At 40.2% G+C, this 19,911-nt stretch overlaps 1 protein-coding gene across 1 annotated transcript; it reads left to right on the forward strand.

Annotated features, from left to right (window-relative positions):
- The first annotated feature begins 12,743 nt into the window (after positions 1–12,743).
- lrrc3ca (leucine rich repeat containing 3Ca) lies at positions 12,744–18,493 on the forward strand. The gene is made up of 2 exons (XM_015012296.2): positions 12,744–13,412; positions 17,177–18,493. Exon 2 carries the CDS (start codon positions 17,259–17,261, stop codon positions 18,051–18,053), a length of 795 nt encoding a protein of 264 aa, XP_014867782.1. The 5' UTR covers positions 12,744–13,412; positions 17,177–17,258; the 3' UTR covers positions 18,054–18,493.
- The last annotated feature ends 1,418 nt before the right edge of the window (positions 18,494–19,911 follow it).

A 19,911-nucleotide genomic window follows, 5' to 3' on the forward strand; every position in this document is an offset into this window, starting at 1 on the left:
AAAAAAATTCCTCCATTATTTGAATTGTAGCATATTTAATTGCAATGATGTTTAAAGTGTATCCCTAATGTATTATTATTACCTCCTAACCTATTTCACATATTGTGACATGTACTTTTGGGTAATTTATGTGACAGATTTGCACAAACCAGACTCTAATTGTTGAGTGCTTGATGATTACAGATGTTTTAGGCAGATAACAGAACTATACCCCAACCTTTGACTGTTTCAAAGTTTAACAAGAGGGTGGAGGCTCTGGAGGAGCTGCAGAAATCAACACTGAGGTGGAAGAATATGGTAAAAGGACAACTGTTAGTGGTGCTCTCCATACAATCTGTACTTTATGGACAGGAAAAAAAACATTACTGGAATAAAGTAAAAAAAAAATCTAGTTTTGTAGTTTTCCAAAAATATTTTGTAGGCTACAAACATCAAACGTGGAAGAAAGTATGCTTATCAAATAGAGCAAAATTAAACTTTTTTGGCCTATGTGTTGTTGAAAACAAGCAGTAGAAATTACCCAGAAAACACATTTTCATGGTGAAACACGGTAGTGGCAGCATCATGCTGTGAGGATGCTTTCCTTTAGCAGGAACAGGATACTAGCCACAGTTGATAAAAAACAAAATATCAGGTCAACATTAAAATATCACCCAACCTTCAAGGCTGGGTGAAGGTTGACCTTCCAACAAGTTGATAAACCTAAACATACAACCACAGTCATGATATAACAAGTTATGTCAAAACATAAAAAATACAGGTGTTGAAAACTTAAGGATTACAAAAAAATTAGATATTTCTGAAGATATTTTCTTCATTTTATTGAAAAACTCATCCACAGACAGCGCTCTTTCTCCTGAGGAAACTTTCCTTTTTTTTTCTTGGCCAAAGTTTAGATTTCTTGCTTCATTCATCCTCTTTGACTGGGACTTCCTTCCTCATTTCCTCCATTTATTCAGTCATACACACACACACACAAACACACACACACGCACGCGCGCACGCACACACACAACATAACCACACATGATAGCAGTCTGAAAGCTGTTCGCCGGTTAATGGCTTTATTTCCCCTGAGATGCACTGATGTATTTTAGTGATAGCCTTTAGCTAATGTGTTGCTCGTCACACGCAGCTTCACTCTGCTAAGGTAACGTGCCTGAGAAGTCAGAGTCTCTGAAAGGAAGTGAGAAACCTATTCAGGATCCAAACTAATGTGGATCTTTATATTTCCCTGACCTGCAGTTCTGAGTTAGTTGAGAAGCTGTAAATGAGTCTTTTCTCTGTTGCCTACTCGGCTGACCTCGGCACAATAACAGGGCGGGATAGAAATGCTGTCGGCCAGCAGGAACGTATGCACACAGGGGCATCCATAGCACACATAAACACACAAGTACACAACACTTTTTGATTCACAACACCTGGTATCTTCAATTGCAAAAAACCATTTATGTTCTTATAAAAGAACGTGTCGGCCGTCATCATCCTCTCTATTCAGTAAAAACAGGATGTTTTTACTCCTCCACCCCTGCAAACAGGTACTTCACCGCCAAAATGTGGTATCGTGTAGATTTTCCAAGCAAAGTGGAGAGCCAACATGACAAGGGTGGATTAATAATTACCTTGAATGCGCTGCGTGGTACGAAATTATATCAACTCAGCAATTAAATCAGATTTTGATTGCCTCCTCTCATGTGATTAGATGCTGTTTGTTTCTAACATTGCTTTCCGCAGCAGCTGGAGTCGTTTTCCTGAAGTGCTCAACCTTCCTTTCAGAGAAATGGGAAACATATGGATGGAACAGTTAGTGCAAAAACACTGGTAATCCCCCTTTTTAATCCTAAATGTTACATATGAGGAGATGATCCACGAATAATCTTCAAAGTACACAAGCCATTCACTTTGTTTCTTCAAGACTTTCAATGCTTTCCTTAGAAATAAAAGATGTTGGCAAAAAGTCAGACATAAACATATACGTTCAATTTAAATAGTGAAGTATTAGGCTATATAAAACAGTAAGCAGAATGTTATTTTTTCCTCATTTCAGCTATATTAAAATGTATAAAGCAGCATCATCAACAGATGTTGCCAGAGAAATTGGTATGATCAGCAAAGTCTAGCCACCAGCTGCGTTCAGTCTCCATGGTAACCAGCAGTGGTACTGATTGATGAGTGGTGGTTCTCTTGACTACCTCAAATCATTTGAACTTTTAGCTGATATATGTGCCACCGGAACAGATTTCGATGGTATGAAAACATTTCTCAGGTTGGATTTTGAAGCTTCTCTCTATTTAAAACCGTCTTCAAAATAATAATAAAAAGTCATAAAAAGTTCTGAAGCATCAAGTTTATGTTTAATCCAGTGAATCTAAAATGTGCCACTTCATCATCAGGAGCCTGTGTACAGACATCATACAGGTAGTTTGCTATTTTACTAAAAGTGTCTGTTCTTACAAAATGAATCACGTCACAGCTGATTTTAATTCCAGTGGATTATTTTTTTATCTGCAGCTGTGCCGTTACTCCACCAGCTCTGGAATACACTCACACAGCCCTCCTTTTGCCATGTGCAAGTGGGCAGTTTGAATACTAAGTACTTAGCATCCAAAAATAGTTGCCCAGCAGAGTAAATGGACGTCCTCTCAGACCCACCTGCTTTCCTGCTTATTTATTGATGGCTCTGTGTTTTCTGCTGCCTGATGAAGCCTGAATGTTGGGGGAAAGTGAAGCAGAGAGAAACTTCATGTTGTCACGGATCTGTTGACAGCTGCTTGAAAGAACGAGTTGCTGCAGCCCAAAAAACACTAAAACTTTACAGATATTAGAATGAAAGATAAACGAATGACTCAACTGCAAAACGTCCGGCCCTTTAAGGAGGCCTTTGATCAGTTCGATCAGGTTGTTGTGGCCATTAATACGGGTAAAACGCTGGCTGAGTATTTGGCCGCTCTTCTCTGAAAAAATTGTTCTGTCAAAAACTCTTGAGAAACTTTATATTAAAAAAAAAACATGGACATTTCTTAGCTTCAGAAGTTGAACATTTTCAACTTTTGAAACTCAGAGAATTTGCAATAGTCCAAAATTTTTGACTTTCTAAACTCAGAGATTTACAAGTTTTTCCCTCATAAATTTTAACACTAATCTCAAGATTTCTGAGTTTTATTTCTTGCGAATTTTGAACTTTTCAAACTCAGAAATTGTACTTACTTTTCTAGCAAAAAAGTAATTGGCCTCAGGTTTGAAGGTGTCCAGGCTGCATGAGGGGTCAGTCTTTGGGTCAGCATCCTCTCAGTGACTGGGTCTGGTAGTTTGTCTGTGGAAAAAGGGAAGAAGTGTTTCAGCATGTTCAAGTTTGTTAGGCTTGAGACTAACAAATAATAATTCATTTTAGAGGAATAGCTTGAGTCAGATAGTTGAAACTTGGACATTTAACACATCATAATACATTACAGAGAAATGGATACATTTATATCCCTACCACCGGGTTTTTATTGAGGGTATGATTAAAGTCTGTCCCAAAAAATTATTTGTTGTACGAAGAACGTTGCCAGACCAAGTTCTAAAAGCACTGCCACAAACTTTTCAGTCTGACTGTGAAAGTTTGACCCCTTTCTTCAATCATGAGAGGAACCGAGCAGAGGAGGATAACAATACAACTCTCAACTCTTAAGGGGTTTCAGGGCAAAGCGCTGAGCACATCTTCATTTCTGATTTTCTCATCGATTTTCAATTTGCAGTGAGGAGAAGCACACAGTGGTGGGTGAGAAACTGTAAGGAGAGTTGTATAAATGTCAGCTTCCAAGGATGAATGCAGCTCTGAGTGGTCAATAAAACAAGAAAAGTGTTATATAGTTAAATGGAGTCCATTGGATAGTTTTCAAAACACACATTTATAAAACTACAGATAGTCCAGGCAGAATTTGTTTATTTGTTTTTATCAGAGAAAGCAAGGCAGGCTTTCATCTTAACAAGGCTAGCTAGCAAGCTAAGCTAGCTTACACTGTTGAATTGGTACAAAGCTACATTTGGTGATTAACACCAGTTTCTCAGGAATATCTTAAAAATAAATTTATTCTTAAGATAAATTTATTCTAGAACAAGCTACCAAGCTAAGCTAGCTTACACTGTTGTAGTGGTACAAAGTTACATTTTACCTGATTAACGCCAGTTTCTCAGGAATATCTTGCAGAATGATGAATTAGCATGGGTTTAGCTTGAATATTCATTTGACATCACAGTGTTTCAGAGTATTTTATTTCCAGGCAACACCCTTGTCTCCATGTGGGTGTTGGAAAATACACAGGAAGTAGGGCGTGATGCACATACAGAAGACCAGGACAGGAACTTGGAATATGTCGCCAATCTCCACATCTTTACAGCAGCAAGGCATTATAAAAAACATTATTTTAGCTTCCCCCTTGAAAGTCCACATCGTGACCTTTAGGGTGAACACCCCTTCCTGGCTGTCATTGTGAACAGGTCTGAAAGACACAATGAGAGAAGGAGAATTATTAATTACTTTGAAAGGGCAGAGGAAAACAGCTTGAACGGCATCAATCATTAGAGACATTAAACTACAGGCGAGTATAACAACTTAACATTTAAAGGTTTTGGCACGGGAAACCGCCAGGAGCCGCTTCCCAAGCAGCCGTTTGGTTTGTGGGATCTTGTTAAACGAAGCATAATTTCACCTGTCACACTGGTCAGCAGGTTAGTGCGAGGGAGGCACAAGTTGTTTATTGGTGTCACACTTTAAAACGGTTTTTAAAAATGGCAAAAGTAATCATAAATAAAATGGAAGGGAAAGCCCTGCCCCATCCCCACATGTTGCTGTATCTAGGAAGATAATTACACTGTACCCTCATTTACAAGGGATATAAATTCAGCTGCTTATTTCTAAAGCTAAAGAAGTGCCACTTGTCCACTCTTACCAATGTACCATGGTTTTCAAACTATAGTTTCACTTAAGTAGCTAATTTATTAAGTAGCTAATATCATATTGGTATAATTCCACTTTATTCAGTTTATTTATGTAGCATAATATTGCTAAGCGTAGGTTAGGATTGCAGCTGGACGATCCCCAATGCTTCACAGCTTAATGCGAAAGAATAAACAGTGAGGACTGGAAAGACTCAACTGTTTTAGCAGAATGATTACATTTTCTTCCAGTATATTTTTCTATATGGCAGAAGAATCAATTGATTGACATAAATATTTCTGTTTCTGCTATGATTTAGGATCCACAATATGTCCCTTGTAGCTTTGGTTACATGATGGCAAGTTTGTAGGAAAAATTGATCTCACAGTCTCAGTATAGGGGGTGATTGCTTCAATTTTGAGGAAATTTGATTTTGTAGAAATGGAGTCAGGCAAAAATAATTCTCTTTTTGGTCAGACTAATGTAATTATTTCTGTAACGACTTGTGCATATGCCCAGTGTTCTGTATCCCATATCTGAAAAGCACTTTAGGTTTCTCCTAGGCCCGCTGGAGTTCTCTGAATCACAGATTTGAGAGCAGGAAGCTCGCTCTGAAACTGGAATATTTTATTAAAAATCAAAGGGAAGTCCATTTACAGCAGGAGGTTCACACTCCAACAAATCTGACTCCTTTTCTGAGTTTCCTCTCTTGTGGTTCAATTGCTTGCTGGTTAGAAGTTTTACTGTTTTTCCTCCAGAAAAATTTTGAAAATAGTTTTCAATTTCATTTTAAACAATTAGCACTGCACTTTAGCTTATTTGCAAAATGGAGTACTTCTGTCAAAACCACAATCTCAACTGTAAAAAAAACAACCACACACACACACACAAAAAACTGTAAGTAAGAGGTAAGTTCCTCTTAGAATAAAAGTAGAAAGTGCAATAAATGAGATCATGGGAGTATTCATAATATGACACTGGACAGGGCTCAGTGATGACTGGTGAAAAACAACTATTGATCAGGGTAAAATAAAACTAATTCCTTATCAAAATTTCAGAGATAAAATCAATTAATTTAACAACCATATTAGGCTCCATTTATGCTTTGGAAAAGAAGTTTCTTCATACAAGCTTACATCAAGGGTTTGATTTCAACTCAATCTACAAAAAGAGGAAGAGAGAGAGAGAGAGAGAGAGAGAGAGAGAGAGAGAGAGAGAGAGAGAATGTTTCTAAGGTGAGCGTCTGACTGTGTGATTGTTTGAAAAGAGATCGAGTTGTGGTGTGTGTGCGTGTGTGTGTATTTGAGGTGTCTAAAAAAGATGAGAATTGGATCTTTACATATTTCACTATGATTAATATTCTGCAGAGCTAGCCTGTCCTGTATAATGAACCAAAATGGCTAACTGTAATTATTCATATGATAATCTGACGATATGCATTTCAGTCAGGACCACCATATCAAATGCCCTAACATTTATTCATTAACATATTCATTAGATTTCATTCAGTTATTCATCTGAACATGTCTGTTGGAGGCACTGCTTTAAAGTGTGAGTTTATTACCATGCTCTCTATCAAATGTTATTTTTGTCATGCCAGGTTCCAGTTGCGACTAATTTACATTAAACCATACTATGTGTACTGATATGTTGAGTCAATGAGCCACTTTATAGCTGCCTCACCTCGACTGAGCATGGAGCTCTTACACTGCTGCATCCCAAGCTGTGTTTCCGTTACGAATGTGCACTAATCTTTGCTGCTATTCTGTTGATGTTGAAAAAATACAATTTTGCAATTGCAGTGACTGCAATTGCAGTGATTATCACACGTAATTTTATCAAGTGTGATAAAATTAAAATCACACATGAACAAATTTGCTGACACAATACGTCATTGGAAGTCATGGCTGCGATTGATGTAACTACAAGAGATATTTTTGTTATTCAGTCGTTGATGTGACGAGCCCCTTATACTTGGGAGCAGATCCCCCGATTTGGGGGAATTACTTTGTGCAATTTTATGGAAGAGCTACGGATTCAACATGTTCAAATGACAACTTTTTATGAGCTGTGTGATGCTGGGACAGCTCTGTTGGAGCCCCGTCATCCTCCTACTGCTTCCTGTCGTCTTTTTCGTCGTTTCTGCCTGTAGTAACATCCTGCTGTTGATCACGTGATGCTAAAAAAATGTGTTTTCATTGCAGTTTCGTGAAACGCATCTATTTTGATATGGCAAAAAAATAAAATAAAATAAAAATAACACACCTCTTCTAAAACTGGCATGTTTCCAATAAGCAGATTTATTTTTCTGAACTTCTGTTTTTGCATCTTATGGTCAGTGGGAACGCAGCTACAGACAGCTTAAAATAACATAAATGAATTCTTACTTTGAAAACAGCAGCTAACAATTAGAGTTAGGCAAGTCTTATGAAGATAGAAACGTTATCATGCGTCATAAAACACATTCAGACAAGATCAGAAGAAGTGGACGACGATGTGTTGGGTATAAATGTTTTCTGAACACTAAAGCAAGCAAACATGTCAATAGAAAAAATAGATTAGGAACACATAAATGAGCATATGGGCTTTATAAAAATTTTATTAGCTTTGTTATTTTATTTATTTCTTCTTCTTTTATAAATACCTTCAAAGCCTTTCGGATTAAAAACAGTAATGCAGCATGTCAGTGGAGGATAAGTGTAATAATAACGTGCTTCAACAGAAAATCCACAAGCAGACTCGTGGATTTTTTTTTTGACAAGTGTTTAGTTATCCAAAGCTCTGAATATGTATAATAGTTTCATATTGGCTCTTAAATCTCTTCCTTTAATGTGAACGGCAGCAGACTTCAAAGACAGGCAGGCTGAGGTGCCCAACTGTTATTTGCAATAGCAGGGAAATCATTTTAACACACCGCTCTGAGAGCTTTTGATTAAAAGGCCCGAGACAGGCAAAGAAATAAAAAAATAAAGCAGGTTAATGCATTCACAAAGACAAGGCAGCACTTTGATCTCGCTCGGGGGGGGGGGACTTATGTGTGCAGTCCTGTTACTGTGTACCCAAGCACTGGCTGTAACGTCTGTAAGAAGCTAAAAGTGTGTAGGTTTGTGTGAACAAGTTGGTGGGGAAAAAAAATTAGGGTAACAAACAAAAGTGAAAGGTAGAGGTCTCATTAATATGAATGTTTTTTTTTTTGTTCTGGTGCAGTTCAGGGCACACAGCGGTGACATTGTGCAATCTTTCTCGCAGCAGCTGTTTTTTTTTTTTATATTTTTATTTTTCTCCAAGACTCTCACTCAACTACCTGCAGAAAGATATCAAAGGATGCTCCATTCTGCTTTGAGACACTTAACTGGAGGGAAACCATTTTCATGTCAGATCTTCTTGAAAGAGCAATGCTCGTTTTTGAATGCAAAGAGAGCCTGAAGCAGCCAACCACGTTGGAGCGTCTAACGTAATTTAATAAAGCTGAGATGGACCCACTGCCAGGGCGCTCTTCTCTGTCTATGAAGACAGTAATCCTATTTCCCCTCTGTTTCGCCGTCATGTGCTTTCGCATCTATCTGATCCTCTTTTAATTGACAAAGACATCCGCTTAGACAACGTGCTGTGAAAGGTTTAGCAACAATAGCATTTATTTCATTTAATTCACGTTAAAACCACGTAGTTACAAAGACACAAAACTATTATTTTCTCATACTAAATTAGATCAAACTGCTCGTGTTTTCAGGGTTATCAGAATTAATTTTTCTGTGCCAAATTCCAGAATAAGGAGAGATTGAGGTGTTTAAAGAATTTCCTATTATTTTTTATAAATAAAAATGTCATGATTTGCAGTGGTGTTGAGGAAGACGCAGCAGACTCGGGTTATGGTTGAAAAGTGATTGGTGATTAATTTAATGATAAATAAACACAATAATCCAAAATCCAGGCAGCACAAAATGAGCGGAAGGCTAAAAGCTCAAAAAATGATCAACAGCAAATGGTACCAAGGAACTGACAACAAAGACATCAATGGAAGTCAAGACCAGGACTCAACAAGAAACACAGGTGGGATTAAATACACCAAGGGTAGTCAGGGAAACAAGACACAGCTGTGAACAATCAAGGGGTAGACAGAACAACAAGGAGACTCAATAGACACAGAAACCTAAATGAATACTCAGAAAAAACCAAATCCTCACAAAAAAGCTGAAATAGACTGAGATTACTATCCCTATAAGTAAGATGATGATGTAATGGCTTTGTTAACTTTTGACATTTGAGTTGAATGGAGGCACACCTGTGGATGTGTGTGAAGGCCACACCTCAAACACACCGCCTCCCTCTGTGACATCAAGGAATAAAAATGAAAATAAATCAGCCGAGAATTCAGGAAGAGAATTGCAGAGCTCCACCAGTTTGGGTTAGTTGGGTACAGTTTCACCCGAAGGTGCCACTTTTATCAGTTCAAAAAGACATACGCACATGTGAACACCATGGAATCGTCCAGCCATCCCACCATTCAGAAAGCCAACGAGTATTTTGTTTAGAAGATTAATATGTTTTTGTGTGAAATGTGCGTATGCTTAGCAAAAACTAGTAAAAGATTGCCATTATCTAGAGAAAACTATTCCTTTATGCCAACAGGTCAAGGAAGAAGACATTATTTCAAAAGCAATACAGACTCAAGATTTTTATTTGAGATTGTACTTTAGGTCAAAGATCTTTATTTTTAGAGGCATGTCCTGTGGCCTGGTGAACCTAAAATTAAAATGGATCAGCTGACCAGGCCTTTGCCGTCCTACGCAATTGACATAATGCTCTACTTCCGCTCTGATGCAGAAGTAGCAAACCCACGACAAACAATGTTACGTTGGCAGAGGTAGCGTTGCGTTACCTGACAATTTTTAAAATAATTTTTGCCTTAAAAGTGAACAATGAGGCAAAGACAACGGGCAAGAAAATTCTCCAGCTAGTCATACATCAGGTCTATAAGGTTTCTCGTTGGATGTGAGTGTGAATGAGGTCTCGCTCACATTTTGCATGTGCAAAGCTCATTTTGTCAGGATATATTTAATTCTGTCCAATCAGCAAAAAGGAAGGGTTGTGAACGGTGTGTCGAGTTCCTGCGCTGTTTCAGAATTGTAATCTGCCTATGGTTGTAGTTTGGCAATGGCAGCGGAGGAAGTTAACAAAGGCATTCAGTCAAATGGCCACTCTACCAAATGTTGGAGCAGGGGGAATGATTAAGACATCTTATTGCTGGCAAAGATGTCGTTTGGCTCGGCACTTCTCTCTTGGGAGTAGAGGACGGCTGATTACGACTCACGTAACTTCCACTAAGCTTCATAGTGTAGCTTCCTTCATAATACTGTTGTCACGCTACACACATCATAGCCAAACGTTAGCAACTTGGCAAAATGAGATCCAATTCTTTCAACCTTCAACAGAGACCATAGGAAGCAATCATTTCTCAGTAGGAGCAAAGTGTGGAACAAGGGGCAGGTTTCTACAGCTGTCTTTCTTCTGGAAGTTGTGGGTTAGATTCCTGCTTCTTCCCCTGCCGTATATCGATGTAACCCTGGACAGAACAACTCAAAGTTGCCTACTAATCTGCTTATTGGTGGCTTTAATGTTAGCGAGTAAAGAGAATGTGTAAAGAGCTTCCAGTGGTCAGCATGACTAGAGTGCTGTATAAATTCCACTCCAATTACTATAATGACCTTCATTATCTTAAGAGCAACAGGGGTGAAGCTTGTAAGCCTGAGAACACCAAGTAAAGAGATGGTTACTTGATTGTAGTAGGAAGTGGTGTACTTTATAAAACTGATGAGGGAAGAACTTTATGTAGAACTACTGAAGTTGATGTGTAAGCACAATTGGATCTTTCAAATGGACATTAAAGCATACAGGTTCAATGTTTTATTATTTATCTGGCATCAGTCCACAATAATTGTCCTCTGAAAGCATTTTCAAAACCAAACTGCTCCAATTTACAGCGGAACATATGGCCCATTCAGTCCAATTATATAGACTGATTCAAATGCAATTTGAGCCAAATTATAAAATAATGCTATCAAGTCCAAACTGGGCTGCACAGTGGTGCAGTTGGTAGAGCTGTTGCCTTGCAGCAAGAAGGTTCTGGGTTTGATTCCCAGCCCTGGTCTTTCTGCATGGAGTTTGCGTGTTCTCCCTGTGTATGCGTGGGTTTTCTCCGGGCACTCTGGTTTCCTCCCACAGTCCAAAGACATGACTGTCAGGTTAATTGGTTTCTCTAAATTGTCCCTAGGTGTGTGTGTGCATGGTTGTGTGTCTCTGTGTTGCCCTGCGACAGACTGGCAACCTGTCCAGGGTGACCCCGCCTCTCGCCCAGAACGTTAGCTGGAGATAGGCACCAGCAACCCTCCCGACCCCACTGAGGGACAAGGGTGTAAAGAAGACCTACTACATACTACTCATTAAAGCTGTAGCATGTAACTTTTATAGAAAATCAGTTTTTTCCATATTTGTTAAAACTGACACCATGTCGTGACAGTATGCTATCAGACATCTAAAATATGAAAGGTTTGATCTCTTCTACCTCCTCCCTGTGCTGTTACTGTCATCTGAAGAAATGTACCACCAAAAACAACCAGAGTCAAGAGGTTTAAGGATAATAATGCTGTCAATCAATGCTTCTTAATGTGCTAATGGCAGAGAAACAACTCACCACTCCAAGAAAACCATCTATCCGCCGTCATTGGTGGCCATGCTTTCCGACCTTACTACCCTTGGGAGGCTGTAGGGTAGCAGAGAGCAAGAGCAGACAGTGAGCACAAGAGTGTTTGACAGCGCTAAGACCCTCCTCCTGGCTCTGATTGGTTGTTTCTGACTGAGTGGTGTTTCTACAGTTGGTAATGTGAGAACTGGGAGAAGACAGAGGAGTTCGATTTTTTCCACAGATTATCTGTCTTTTTCTTTATACATATTGATAATTTTAATAAATATGTACAAAACATCTATTTTTTTAATGAAAGTTACAGACCGCAGCTTTAATCCAACATTTCTGAATTAAAAATGTTGGTAAAAATAATAGTCTGATGTAACATTGTATTTTTACAATGCTGTGTTTTGTGTAAGTAAGCAGAAAAGTATCATAATTAACAGAAATAAAACATCAGTCTGTGTGAAATTATCTTGTTTTACTTGGTGGATGGAGTCACTCAAATTAAAAAACCTTTTAAATAATATTGTCATTTGCTGAACATGGCTGTATAGAAAACATCACAAAGCACACACCTGCTGAGAGACAGCAGTGACTTCACTGTCTTCAACTGTCTTCCAAAATCAAATGCAAAAAAAAAGAGCTAAAAAAAAAAGCAGTGAATAAAGGAGTGTGTTAGTTTGGTCAAAACAATCCTGTGGGCCTACAGTACTGCCTCATACATTTTATTAAGACATTTCAAATTGTCGAAAGGGGCATATTATATCTCACTTAAAGAGCAACGAAATATGATTTTAAGTGCATCCCACAAAGAAAGAAAAAGAAGTTAATCATAAAAAAAACTCTGACAGCACCAGGGCGAGCCTGGGTGGAGTATCCCACTTTATTGATTTTAATTCCTTTAATACCTTGGGCCTCGCTGCTTGGCTGACTCTCTCTCTCTCTCTCTCTCTCTCTCTCTCATGGCTGTTTTTATAGTGAATTTGATTTGGACTTCCTTATCGGCTCGCAGCAGGCAGGAAAAAAGCGGCCGAGGATCCCCAGACCTGGCAGCCAGGCTGGCATGTTTGAAACAAGAAGCTTTCAGATCAAACATGATTAGTGTAGGCTGCTAGCATCGCATGAGATCATTTCTGCGTGTTTTGTGTGTGTGTGTGTGTGTGTGTGTGTGTGTGTGTGTGTGTGTGTGTGTGTGTGTGTGTGTGTGTGTGTGTGTGAGTGTGTGTGGGAGGGGCCGCTCACTTAGTGGCACCTGATGCTCGACGCACATCAGGCCCACTTCAGCCCCGGCAATCAGCACACCGCATGCGAGTGAACGCGTTCAGCTGGACTATCACAAAAAGGCTATTTACATGAATTTGCTCTGCGTGCATTCAGCTGCAGCTGCAGAGGAGCCAGCCCTTCAGTGCGCGCGCTCACTCCGAGTCGCACCGTGCGTCCCGCGCGCTTCACTCTCTCTGCAGTCACCGGGAAGGGGGAACAAACGTGGGGGTGAAGGGGTTTATGTGTACTTTTTTTAAGAATCCATGAGACCGAATAACCCCCGCGGGGTCAGTTCACGTTGCCCGGGTTTTTTGGTTGCGTGGAAACATAAACGACAACAACAACAAAAAAGAAGAAGAAGGTTTTCGGCCAGTAGAGAGGAGCCGCGCAGTTCAGGAGCCGTTTCCAGAGGCGCGTCCGCGGTTTCCCGCAGCGGATCGGGCGCAGAGGGTTAGCGGAGCAGCCTTGTTGGCCGATCAGCGGGGGAGCCGCTCCATCCACCCAGAGACGCGCCATGGAGAGGAGAGCAGAAACGGGAGCAGCGACGTGAGTGCGCGCGATGCCAATCATTACGCGTAAAGGTGTCACTGTAGAGTGTGTTCAACATGAGTTCATACCCCAAAAAAGAAGAAACTAATATTAAACTGAACTTAATTTATTTTTATATTTTGAGTACATTTTCTATTATTTTCTTTTTTATTTGACCAAGTATTTACACGTTATTGATTTTTTTTTGTAAGTCTTCTAATACCTTCACTATATTGACGGCATCGTTGCTTTTTATTAGTCTATCCAAAGCTCATTATTTAAAAGAACTAAAAACACTGTTTTCAAGCGCTATATAAATTTGAGGTATTACTATTATTATTATTAAAGAGCCACTTTACTGCTTGTAGATTCGTGAAGTCCAAAAGGTTGTTTTAGCAGTTCTATGCAAAGCCTGTCATCATCATTAATCAGCTAAGGAACATAAATTCAGGTTGTATAACTTCAAAAGTAGATATTTTTTTCTTTTCATTTTCTTCCCCCATTTTTTCTAATTGCTTTTTATCCAATTCTGAACCAAGCAGTGAATGGATTCCATTAAAATGTCTGATCCATACAGTAAAACCGACCGCTTTGATAAATATTTGCTGCATTTCATTTGCTTTGATGGTTGGGTTTGAGTCCCCCATAATGGCTCCCTTATGCAGCCAGTGGCTTTTTACAGAGCGGCCCTGACAGCGGGGAATTTATGAAGTGAGTCTGACCTGTGGCTGCTGCGACAGCGCCGGATTTATTCCCAGAGCGTTGCATTTCCTGCGTATATTAAAAGCGGCATAAATAACAATGATGGCAAAAGTCCATCAATTCTAGGGCAACACCAGCAGAGCCTCCATCTGACTTATTGTGTTTGCTGTCCCACCCTTACACTCCGTCTTGATCTCATCCAGAAGCAACTTGCCTCAATTTTCAAGCACTTAACTCTTCCTCCTGCCAAACATTTGCCCCTTTCCTCCATATCTCATTAGTGTCTTGCAATGTCCTCTGTGTTGTCACTGTAATCTTACCCCTCGCCTTAAATCCCTTTGATATCATTCTTTCTCCCGCAAGCCAGAGCTCCTCATGTGTCCAATTTCACTTCTTGTTCACATGTTTTCGCCTCCTTCTCCTCCTCTTCCTCCTACTCCTCCTTCATCAGTAGCCCTCTTCTGCTCCCCAATTATCTCTTGCTTAAATACCAGCCTGGCAAACAGGAAGGGAAAAATGCACCCTTTTGCAAAGGCCTAGTGTCAAATGTACTTTGTACTTGCATGCTGTTGTATTTTTTTTCTCCATGCGGTTAAACATTTGAAAGTGTCTTATGTTGGGCTTGAGGAAGATGCAGGGATACAGTGCTGTAAAAAATAGCTGCTTTATGCACTGCAAACACAAACACCAGTGTTATTAATAAGGATTTTATGGGATAGACCAACATAAAGTAGTGCATAATTTGCATATTTATTTTCCTTGTTAACTTTACTGCTATAGACAAAGAACAGATAAAAAAAATCTAATTTAAATGAGCTAACATTTAGGATTCTCTGTGCTTTTAAATCACTGACAGCACATCAGTTTTTTTTTTATTTGTTTGTTTGAAGTTGTAATTTTCTCTGGCAGGTTGAGATTTCGGTCGAAGATTGCAAGACCGACATGTCACATACTGATGAATTATTACAGATCATAAAAGTGTCTAACTGATCTCTCTCGACAGTGCTCTGAATCTATTTTAGAAGGCAACCTTTCTATTCTGGGGATGTAGACCAAGCACAAGTGGGGCTCTTCCTGCGCGGGCTTTTAGGTTAAGACGCAAAAAGAGCACACTTGTGGGGCTTTCTGTACCTAGTTTAAATTTAGATTCCTCATCTGTTGGTAACCAATGAGAAACTATCTGCTGATTGCAGAGATTCCCTTTGAGATGTTTAACTTGCACCGATTGAAGCTGCAGATTAAGCTTCATTTGAACTGAAAATCCAACATAAAGATGCCATGTGTGGACAGGCAGAGAAGAAGAAATTTGGGGTGTTTTCACACCTGATAGTCTAATAGGCTTGGGTCCATTGGGGAGCAAATCAAAATTGCAACATTTGTTACATTTTCAGTTGGTGTGGTTCTCTTTCACACTGCACTGTGTGAAACCAAACTCTTTGGAAAACCTGCCCCCTTTGCACCCTTGCCTGTGGTGACACTGCACCAAGGACCACTGAAAGAAACAAAATGAAAACCTCTGAAGAAGACACAGAGTGCAACTTCCTTCTTCACAAAATGTAAACAAAAATGGAATGGTATCAGATTTTAGTGGTTGTAGGATTTCTCTTGTCTACAAGTCATTTCTCTTGCTATAACTAGACCCTAGCATTTGTTTTAGTAGTATTTACCCAGACTGCCCTGCACTATAGTTCACTTATTGCTTATTGAGTGGTCTCCAGTCTGCGTGGCGTTCACGTACGCATTTGAACCGCACCAAGAGTTCACTTCAACTGAACAGAGACCTCGGGTTTTCAGACGGACCACAGTTCATTTTTTTGGTCTGCATCAAAGTTTGATTCACATCTATCCGAATGGACCAACATTTCTAGGCAAGCAAACAAGAATTCCTTTTGTTTAACTGTGAACTAATCTATTTTAATCTATTTTATAATATCTTAAAGTCGGTCCAAGACAAAATGTGAAAAAAGGGTATTGATACTTTTGCAAGGAAAAGTGAAATTCCATTGCCTCTTTGGATCAAAACATTTCTCCTGTTTTCCAAACAAAGATACGACTGCTTAGCTGTTTTTCCAGAAATCACACAGAAGCAGCACTGTCCTCAACCCACCCGTGTCATGTGATACTTCAAGGTACATAGAGGTCCGTTTCATTTTGTTATCTCGGTAAGCAGATCTTACCCAGTCTCTTGGCATTTAGAAGAAATTAACAAGCGTGATTGAATTACGTTTTGTTTTTTTGTTTTTTTTCCATTTTGTCCGAGCACAAAGATGGGGCATCACACTGTCAGGTCTGTTGGCCTAGTTGCTGTCTACGATGTTAGCATTTACCTCAACAAAAGGATTGCATGGCCAACGGTGATGCTACACTCACTGAGAGACTTTTCTTTAGGAGGATTAGTAACAGGATAGGCGGTAGTCCTCATCAGCTATTAATGAAGTGTGTTAGGGTCGGTAGCGCCTGCTATTTTCAATAGCTGAGGTACAGAAAATAAACTGTAATTTAGAGGACAGATGGACAAGCTTTGTGTTACTTGCACTTCTGAGCAACTGCGCCTTTTAGTGACTTGCTCAAACGATCCAAAGAAGAACATTTTAGCAATAAGCAGAGTGGTAAACTGTTAACTCTGAAAATGCAGCCAGATTTAGATCAGGTTCAGCTTGTAACATTTTGTTTCACATGATGTCGGATCAGTATGTTAATGCAAGGGTCTGGGGACTGAAATAGCCTCGCGCTGCAGGTTTGTCAATTATAAAAGAGGCAGAGCGACACCAACCACTTTTTTGTGCTTGTTTATTGTGCAGAGTTAAAGCCTGTGTTTGATCCTGGTGTTTTTTTCTTCATTTTTAGATGTTTAACAAAGTAGAGCTCTTTTTCTGACCACCTCCATGTTAAATTGAGCTTGCAGCTTTCCTGCTGCCTCCACACTGCAATTAGATAAAAGGCTGTACCCCCAATAGATAACAACTCTGTTTGAAGAATGGTGCTAATCACTTGCATTTTATATTTTTCCATTTTTTGTTGTTCAAAACGTAGTCCTCTTTCTCTCCTCTTCTGACTATGTGTTGCTTTTCCTGCTGTAGGTTCGTCAGAACCAAGCGAGGTTGATGTGGACTTCCACCCCGAACTCCTGCGGTCTTCCCTGGAGCATGCCCGTAGCCCACCATGCACCTGGCTGCAGTCTGGCTGCTGCGTTACTCGGTGGTCATGTGTTTGCTGTTGCACAGCTTGGTCTTGATGGCCTTCTGCTTCCATCATGCTGCCACCACTTGCTCCAAGAGGTGCTACTGCTCTGAGACGGAGAATGGAGGCAAGACGATGCGTTGCAGCAATCTGCAGCTCACGGAGATCCCAGAGGACATCCCTAACGATACGCGACGCGTCTACCTTGACTTCAATCTTCTATCCGCAGTTCCAACAAACGCATTTGCTGGTTTGACCCACTTAGTAGAACTGGACCTGTCGCACAACGAGATAAGCCAGCTGGAGCCCGGAGCATTCAGAGGACTCGGCTCCTCCCTGCAGTTCCTGGATCTGTCTTCAAACAAGTTGGTGAACTTTAACGCTGACGCCTTTGAGGGCCTCCGAGCTCGCGCCAACCTGACGAACAACCCGTGGCTTTGCGACTGCAATCTGCAGATGGCATTGCCCCGTGTGGACCTGGAGCCAGCCTCGCTGACGGGTATAGTGTGCCAGACGTCTGATCCAGAGAAAATAGGAGTTCAAGGACTTGCGTTCCTGTTGGAACCAGATATAGACCTGTGTGTGGTGATGAAGAGGACTACAGATGTAGCTATGCTGGTTGTTATGTTTGGGTGGTTCACCATGGTTATTTCCTACCTGGTCTACTACGTCCGTGCAAATCAGGAGGATGCCCGCAGACACTTGGAGTATCTCAAATCGTTGCCCAGCAGGCAGGGCAAGTCAGAGGACTCCTCCACCATCAGCACTGTGGTGTAGTCACAAACAGAACCTAAAATCCTATATCACCACAAGCAGGTGTGGCATGTATCTAGACAGTATTTGGGAATCTCAAGGATTTTCTTGCTGTTGAAGAGAGGAAATAAAACATTTTCATACACAGAAAGACTGAGATGGATGTAATGTAGTCCGGATAAATAATTCATCTTTCTGGAGGCCATTAGAACTTTTTGTTGGCTGAGTTGATGGCCTTGCCTGTGCACTAAGCAAGTAAAAGCAGTGAACTCCAGATATGGGATACAAATGGGTTTTATCCAGTGGTGCATGTATCTCAATGCTCCTCTACAGTGGTCAAGACGCAGTTAGCAATATCAATGGTCTGACAGTGCTATTATCACGCTCTGCGTAATATGTTTCTCAGCAGAATCCTAATATTATAGACCCATCTAATACAAGTAAAAATGGCATTTTCAAGTTAATATGTTCTGTGAGTTTGTCTTATTGAAAATAACAAAGACACACTGCTTCAGAGTAGTTAATCAAATGTTTGGAACTTTAACACATTTTGCAGGTGTTACAGCAGCAAACATTGGTGTATGTTCTTAGCTCAACACAAGGTAAAGCATAACTGAAATGAACATGAAATATGTGTTTTGTGTGGTGCACATTAACCACAATGACAACTGCCTTTCTACGCAATTCCACTTGATTTTCATCTCCCTTCACTGCACCATCTGAAATTTCTCCGACTTCATTTCTCTAGTTGATTTTCAACCGGGCCAGTCAGCTAAAAGGAGGAGTTGTGAACAATGGCGTTTTAAAATTGTAGTCTGCCTAAATAGGGTTGTAGTTTGGCAATGGCAATGGAGCTGAGAATGTGAACAAAGACATTCAGTCCGCGTTGACCATGCTTCCAAATATTGAGCAATTTAAATTGGAGCAAGAGGAATGTTTAAGACATTTTATTGCTGGCAAAGATATTGTATAGCTCAGCACTTCTCTCTTGGCATCCTTGGGGGATGGTAGTTTACAATGCACATAATTTCCAGTAACTTTCAAAGCTTACTGGAAATGCGTCATGTCCAAACGTTAGTCTTTTGGATAAAATCAGGTCAAACTTAAGAGAGTCCACACCTCCAGGAAGCAGTCATTTCACAATAGCCGAAGGTCCAGACCCTTTGGACAAAGCAAGGAGTAGAACAAGGGGTGGATTGTACCAGGGTAGGTGTACATATGTATTTAACTCATTTCCTGCAGTAAATCTAAGTTCTAAAATGATATCCCAAGCTTTGTACATTTTTAATCCATCATCTGAAATGAACTGTGATGGACTGGCGACCTGCCTGAGGTGTACCCCGCCTCTCGCCCATTGACTGCTGGAAATAGGCACCAGTACCTTCCCAAACCTACTAGGGATGAGGGTGTAAGATGATGGATGGATGGATGGATGGATGGATGGATGGATGGATGGATGGATCTGAAATGGAAAGATAATGACACAACTGCTAATTGAACAAGACATAGCAAACTACATGAATTGACAAGAAGTAGCTAACAGCCCAACAGTAACTCTAGAAGCTGCAGACATTCACAGCTGAAGAAGAAGAATCTGTTTAATGGGACAAGAAGTTTTCAGTTTTACATATCTGACCTTTGTAGAAGAATAGCATTAAGAAAGCCATTGCTAAAAGGTCTCATTTCCAGCTTGCCACCATGGGTGGGTGCCTAGAAAGCTGCAGGCAAAGAAGGTGCTCTCGTTGGATGTGACCAACACTTAACTACATCCATAACTCTGTGTGTGAGGGCGGGGGGAGAGGGGAATGTTCACCCTGAATACACCATCCCCATTGTCAGACATAATGGTGGCAGCATCATGTGGCAATTCTTTTCAGACATG

This window comes from Poecilia mexicana, unplaced genomic scaffold (assembly GCF_051168715.1).
Source record: "Poecilia mexicana isolate PSO_F unplaced genomic scaffold, ASM5116871v1 scaffold_19, whole genome shotgun sequence".
NCBI classification, from domain to species: domain Eukaryota; kingdom Metazoa; phylum Chordata; class Actinopteri; order Cyprinodontiformes; family Poeciliidae; genus Poecilia; species Poecilia mexicana.